Raw genomic sequence first — 7713 nt, forward strand, 5'->3', positions numbered from 1 at the left:
TTCTGGATTATTAAAAGCTGTTGTTATGTTCTGTTACATCCAGATGTTATTGTGAGTTGTAATTTTGCACAAGTGGTGGCAGAATGCTGGATGGTTGGTTTAAAATACTTTTTATTTTATTTTTTGGCCATATCGCTTAGCCTCAGACTAAAGTATACAATTAATCCAATATTCATTTGTTGCACGTCTTTGCAATACACATATTGCATGAGTCATTCGTGCGGCAAGATATTTTCCACATATTGTGCAGCCCTAGTATCTCCACCCTCCACTAATGTCTTGCTTCGGAAAACTGATTTTAACAACATTCAAAAAGAAATCTAGTCACCTGGTCAACTTTGGCGCAGTCTGATAGCTGTGTCTTCATCAGGTTGTGCTTCAGTGGAAACCTGGGGCAGATGAATAGAAAAATACCAATACAATTAAATTCTTACTAAGACTAGACTGCTATAATATAATTTCATGTAATCATGAATGTGCGACCAGTAATTCTAGTATGTCACATGTATGACACAATATCCAAATGTCATAAGAAATCACGATATGATAATTAACATGATATTGTGAGGTTAGCGATACTCACGATAACTGTAAAAGTAAAATAAAAAAACAAGTCACAATATTGTAAAAAATGAAATAAAAAAATAAAAAAATTATATTGAGAAAATAATGTACTTTTGCTATGGAGTTTTAATTAATCTTTTATGTTTTGTCAAACCTTGCACGATATCCCCCCAAAAAAACAAAATTAAGTGTGACAACACACCATATAAACATACCATAGTGTTTTTCCATTGTAGCGAAATTCAAACATGAAAACCTTCCGGGCATCATGATACACTCTCAGCCTGTTTTCACGTTCCTGTTTGCTTAGAACTTCTCCTCGATATTCAGTAGGAAAGTCTCTCTTCTGAAAGGAGCAGGAACTGAACACTCCTCGACCTTACAAAGAAAAAAGGATACAACAGAAATATTTCATTATAACAATAATGAAAACTAGACCCATACTAAAGAATATTTTACCAATACTCACCTTTGAATTAATTAATATATTTTATGGTGAAGCCATTCTTGTCTTTACCTAAGGATGAAAAGTATGCTACCTCTTCTTTGGGTTTAACTTTTGCCCTCTGTGGCCTCATGACTGACATGTCTCACTGAAGATAATGATCTAAAGCTATAGAAAAAAATGAGTTTCAATCAGTTTGATAGGTAACTTGGTGCAAATGTCTTGAAGTTGACTTTCAGTGTACCATAATAGCCTGTGCAGTGTGCAGTAAATGTGCCAACGAAAATAAAATACAGTGGATAGCACAGCTCTGCTAAATATTTGCATAAATTAAATGTAATGAACACTAACAGACTTTACTGAAATATTTCTATTGAAAGAACAAATTTAAGTAAACACAAATGCAGCAATTTACCAATACTTCATTTATACTGTACTGGTAATACTAAGCCATTGTATATTTTCACATCAAAAACCAGCCTGTTATTGATTTCCTCTTAAAAATTGCAATTAGCATTCATCTTACTCAACAGACGGTTAGCTCTGCTATGCTAACCGTCGCTAACAGAAGCGTAGCAATTCTAAATAATTAGCTGCATCCATCATAATCAACAGATGGTTAGGTATGCTAACGTAAGCTTAGCTGCACTTACACTGGACTTGCATTATAAATCATTTTCGCGAAAGAGGGAGCAATGTACACAAGCGACCAACAACAACAGGAAAAATTCGAGCTTCAAACCTACCTCATTAGCACAGCTACACGCCATCACATCTCGTGAAGTAAATAGAGCCGGGGGCGGTTCTCTATCGGGGCTGCTAGATGACGTCACTTCCGTACTCAGGGCAATATAATAAATCCCGTTCAAATCAACAAATTGGTTCAGTCGTTGGATTATGAACTTTGTTGATAAGAGTGGCTATTGTTCTATGATTTACAGTGTCAATAAAAAAAAATAGATCACATTTAAAATGAACCCCAAAGGCTCATATATTAAATGAATTACCACAGACGAAAACAAAGGATATTATTGCTAGAATTATAGATCATTTTGTAATCATAAAATGTGATTTCAGTTTCAGTTTTTTAAAAAGGTTTTTTTTTTCATTAACGAAAATGTTTTTTTGCTTTAGTAAATAAAATAACCTTGCTGCTGTCATACAGTTGCTGTCCGAGGATGTTTTAGTACTATACTTTAGTAATGGATGCATGTGTTTTTTGGCAAAATTGTGAGCGAGCCCAATTCCTTGGCTGAGAAGCAACCCTGCAAATGAATGGTCACATGATGCTTTCCTTTTCTTCTCCAGACAAGCATTTTTCCGGATGCCCCAAACATTTGGAAAGGGGGTTAATCAGAGAAAATAACTTCAACTCTTTTTTTCTTATTTTGGTCTGTATTTATGGAATCCCCTTTTCACTGGTCACACCAGGCCATCCTCCAAAAGTCTTACTCCCTCACCATGGGTGTAGATGCACTCATACCTGCTTACTGCCATTCCTGAGCAAGCTCTACACTGGTGGTGATGTCCTTATCCCGCAGCTGAATCAACTTTGGGAGATAGTCCTGGCATTTGCTGGATTTTCTTGGGTGCCCTGAAGCCTTCTTCACTTAAAGTTTGTAAGGTCACTAAAGGAAATTACTTTAATTTTCATGGCAAATAGGGACTTTGCAATTCATCTAATCACTATAACATTCTGGAGTACATGCAAATTGCCATCATAAAAAAACAATAATAATAAGTCAGCACTGGAGATTTTTAGAAAATCAATGTCATTCTCAAAACATTTGGCCACTGGTGTACAGAAAGATGTTACATTGTAAAGGCAGGGTGGGATGTTAAATGATGAATCAATATACGGCACTGACAGTTTCTCTGTCTCTGCCTCCAGCTGTTCAAAGTGATGTGATAAACAGCTGTTAACCATTGTATATTTTCAAATAAACAACCACTGCAAGAATTAAATGCTGAAATATATAATTAAATGTCATAGTGTATTTCATTATTTAATTTATCTACTTAGGAATTGGTGGCTGCAAAAAAAAAAAAAGGCTCTGCGTCTACAGACAAACATTCACAATACACAGCATTTTGAGAAAAAACGGAATTATGGGGACATGTGCGTAATTGTGGGGACAGGTGACGGTCAGCCAATCAAATGCTGTGAAATATACACTGGTGTGAATAATTCATGAAGTGGTGCATTACGAGGACCTTCCTACAGGGGGCGTCATCAAATACACGAAAATACACAAATTCATGTAATTATGGTTTACAAGGACATTGGCTAAAACTTTGGATTTAAGCCTTCTACAGCCCTAGAAGCACTTCTGCATTGAATGAATTATGAGGACATGGGCTGTGTCCTCATAATTCAAAATGTCCTCGCAGTGTTGCGTGTATTCAGGTGACATGTCCTCATAATACACAAAGGCAAACACACACGCACACACACACACACACACGCACACACACACACACACACACACACACACACAAAGAACAGATCGTACTAAATCAGGAATATAGGGAGAGATGAGGGAGAACAAATCTTTTGAGCTGGGGTTTAGGGGCGCTGCCTTGCTCTAGGGCACCTCGGCAGCAGCCGGGAAGCAATGGTGGCTAATGTTAGCATTGAACAAACATTTGGAGGCAACATGATTCAGTTAGCAAGTTGATTCTGACAAAGATTGGAAATGACAAATTTAAAAAAAAGTTTAAACTATCAATTGACACTTCATCATGACAGAGTGGACACGTTAAGCTTGACGACATTCAACTACACACAGAATATGATGGGAGATGCAAATCCAAAACACAAGTGTAAGTATTTATGCACTGTTTCAGCTTCTAACGAAGAAAGATAAAATGCTGGTTGTGATGTCACTAAACGTAACAATGACAGGGAGGACATCAATTTCTGGGACATATCGCTGGCATTGTCAAAATATGGTAAATTTCCACAACCACTATTGGTCAATCCCTATGTGTGTATGCTTTTCTTTTTCTTTTTTTTTTTTTTACAAATTATTGCTCATTAGCTAAGTGTTGAAAATGGCTTGCTCTCCTTGACGATACAATGTTATTGGCCCAACCAACTTAAAAAACTTTAAAAGTGATGATTTTGGAGGTACACTGATATAATCGAACCACTTGTTCCACACACTGTCAGTTAGCAGAGCAGCGTGTGGGACGTGCTAAATCACATACATCCAATTTTTAAAAAAAAAAACATAAAATGACAGAAATTTAGAAACTTAAGTGCAAGTATGTGTACAAATGTTTGGCCACTCCCAATGAGAGATGAGTTTCATATTCTGCTCCATTCTCATGATGACTGAGTGATTGTGATGAGGACACCAAAGGCACCTAATCGTGATATTGACCCACGCAAGATGGCCGAGTTAAAGCGATGCGCGTCGTTCCTTGGCGTCCGCACTCCCCCGTTCTGTTCACCCAAACGCACCAACGCACGCACACACTCCCTTTCTTCAGCCTCTTCGCAGTCCAGATGGCCTTGCTGCCCCCACACTGGCTCACTCCCCCTCATTCACTCACTCCGTGCACCCCTCCCTTCTTCTAATCTCTATATGGGAACATGCCCCCCCCCCCACACACACACACACCACCACCACCACCACCACCACCACCACCACCACCGCCTACCACCGTCACCAAGCCACACCATGACCCGTACCGTGTTCACCTACAGCTGGCACTTGATTAGGCACATCAGCACAATTGCACCTTCTGTCAGCAGTGATGAGAATTGTCCATTTTTTCTGGAGATCAGTGGTTCTCCAAATTCTAAAAAAAATTAAATAATAATGCAATAAATTAGGTTGTGTGAATTTAAAAGTATACACTGCTTTTATAAAAGCAAAATGGAGACTCGTTCGTCAATAAAACAAAACAAATACTTACCTTCATTTTGAGCCGATTAAAAAAAGGGATATGATTGACAAATTCCTGCACGATTTATTTATTTATTTATTTTTACAGAAGAAATTCTGAGAATAAATTTGTATTTTTTTAAATTAATTTGTTAACGCATGACTCTCTTCCTTCGTTAAAGTTTGCCTTTATTTATTACATCTTTATTTTGGAAAAAATAATCATTCCTATCGCAAGGGTTACAGAAAAATCTGCCAAATAGCAATAAAATGATGTTGTCATGTAAATTCGTAATGTTGAAATGTTGTAAATTATAAATATATTTTACAAGATAATGCATATAATACCACAATATATGCAAATGAGGTGCAGATATTATTTCTGTCCACTGGGGTCGTCATCTTCACGTTCTACACTGTAGTATCTGTGACGTTGTGACGTTTTTTCCCACAAAAAAAAAAGTGAATTTGTTATCTTCCCACTTAGAACGCTCCTTTTTATTCTTTAGCGGGAAACTCTGTAGTTATGTTTAATTGGTGTTGAGGATTGTGAAGAGGGTCTTTGGAAAAATGTCTTCTATGTAGGAGAGCCCCGAAGCCAAGAAGTTTGAGAAACCGACCCCCACCTAAATGACGAAATTATGAGGGGTCATCAGAAACATTATTCAGGATCGCCTCTCACACTCACTACTGAAAGTTTCTAACGCTATAAGTGAAATCCTCGATCAATCATACAGAAATGTGCATTTCAGTAGTGTGTGAGAGTTTCAGGAGTCTGTACTGTATGATAATGTTTCAGTAGTGTGTGTGAGAACATTTAAGTAGAATGTGAGTGTTTTATTATATGTAGGAGAGTGTTTTAGTAGTTTGTATTAACATTTCAGTAGTGTGTGCTAGAGCCTGTCAGTGGTTTGAGTAAGAGTGCTTCAGTAGTGCGTGCGAGCGTTTCAATCATTGATATTAGCGAAAACTAATTCATTAGTGAGGATGAGAGCATTTTAGAACAATGAGTGAGAGCTTTTCAGTTGTGTATGTGAGAGCCAAGAATTAATCTGTAGTATGCATGAAAGCGTTTGAGCAATATGAGTGTTTCAGTATTGAATTTGAGAGCATTTTAGTAGGAGTGTGAGTGTGTTAGTAGTAATCCTGAGTGTTATAGTAGTTTTTCATGAGAGCATATCAGTAGAAATGTGAGCATTTTTAGAATGATTTAATAGTATATATGAGAGCACTTCAGTAGAGTGTGAGAGGGGTTTTATTGGTGCGAGAGCATTTTAGTAGTGTGTGAGAACAATTTGGTATGAGAGCATTTTATTAGTGTAAATGAAAGAATTTCAGAAGTTGGTGAGAGCATTTCAGTAGCATTTATGAAAGTATATTAGTAGTCCCAATTAGAGCATTTCAGTAGTGTGTGAGAGGTTATTAGTATAAGTGTGAGACCATTTTGGTATAGTTTGTCAAAACTTTAGTAGAATGTGAGAACATTTTAGTTACTTGAGAGCATTATGGTAGTGTGTAAGGAAGCATTTCAGTCATGTGTATGAGAGCGTTTCAGAAGGTTGTAAGATAATTTCAGTAGCATTTTTGAGAGTGTTTTAGTAGAAAATTATTAGTATTAGAGCGTTTTTGTAAGAATCTGAGAATTTTTTAGAGTGTGAGAGCATTTTTGTGGTTGTGAGAGCATTTTGATAGTATGCCTGAGAGCATATTTGTACCATGTGAGAGCATTTTAGTAGTTTGTAAAAAAAACATTTTAATAGTTTGTGTGGGAGCATTTTAGTAGTCTTTGAGAACATTTTGATAGTATGCCTGAAAGCATATTTGTACCATGTGAGAGCATGTTGGTAGTGTGTGAGAGCATTTTAGTAGTTTGTAAAAAACATTTTAATGGTTTTAGTAGTGTGTATGGAAGCTTTTCAGTCAAAAGCATGAGAGTGTTTCAGTCCACTGTGAGAGTATTTCAGTTGTAATTGTGAGAAGGTTTTAATAGTTAGCATGAGAGCATTTCAGTAGCGTGTGACACCATTTTGGCAGTGTAGGTGAGAGCATTTTAGTAGTGTAAGTAGTGTATGATAGCGTTTCAGTAATCTATATGAACAAGAAACAAAGTCCAGTAGGTTGTGAGAGCAGTTCAGTTGCGCATGTGTGAGGCCAAAAAATAAATAAAAAATCTATAGCATGTGTGAACGCATTTCACTCATGTGCATGAGAGGCAATCTATAATTATGTCTCAAATAGCCCCTCATAGTCGTGCTATTGGGTGTAAATGAGTGTGTTCCGTCAAGCACAGTAAAGCACAAATCGGGGCGGGTGAGAGTCTGTGTGCGTGTGTGTCTGTGTGTGTGTGTGTGGCAACGTGGGGGTTGAAGGCCAGGGGAGAGACAGACGGGCGTGGTCAACGGTTGCGGTGCTTACAGGAAGTGGCGGGGAAGGGGAAGGGGAAGGGGAAAGGGGAAGTGAGCCACCCCCACGCTGTTGCTCGCCTCCTCGGGGATGGAACAAAGTGACCTCAGCTCACAACTCCCGCCACACCTTCTTAACCCCCTAACGCACGCACGCACACACACACGTTTGTTTTACTATCTTTGTGGGGCCATCTTATTGACATAATGCATTTCCTAGCCCCTCCCCCTAACCCCAACCATCAAAAATTATTGCCAACCCCAATTCCTTACCCTAACCTCAACCATAACCCATTTCAAACCTGAACTCTAAAACCAAGTCTTGACCCTTAAAAAGAGGTCTAAACTTGTGGGGCCATTTTGCTTGGACGGGTGGGCCCCACAACTCTGTGAAATCCCGAAATGTTGG

At 38.0% G+C, this 7713-nt stretch overlaps 1 protein-coding gene across 4 annotated transcripts in view; it reads right to left on the reverse strand.

The window, feature by feature from the left end:
• LOC147179787 (uncharacterized) overlaps nucleotides 1–3421 on the reverse strand; it is an 11525-nt gene extending 8104 nt beyond the window's left edge. For 3 of the 4 annotated variants that reach the window (XM_086066988.1, XM_086066989.1, XM_086066986.1), the window contains exons 1-3: nucleotides 1034–1749; nucleotides 780–942; nucleotides 329–389 (exon numbers count right to left, since the gene is read on the reverse strand). In XM_086066988.1, the coding sequence (XP_085923114.1) occupies nucleotides 329–389; nucleotides 780–814 (96 nt within the window). In that variant the 5' untranslated portion in view covers nucleotides 815–942; nucleotides 1034–1749. The other variant, XM_086066987.1, reaches the window with a different exon arrangement.
• Between the last annotated feature and the right edge of the window lie 4292 nt (nucleotides 3422–7713).

Source organism: Leptonotus elevatus, chromosome 2 (genome assembly GCF_054856555.1).
Source record: "Leptonotus elevatus isolate MCC_2025b chromosome 2, RoL_Lele_1.0, whole genome shotgun sequence".
NCBI lineage: Eukaryota > Metazoa > Chordata > Actinopteri > Syngnathiformes > Syngnathidae > Leptonotus > Leptonotus elevatus.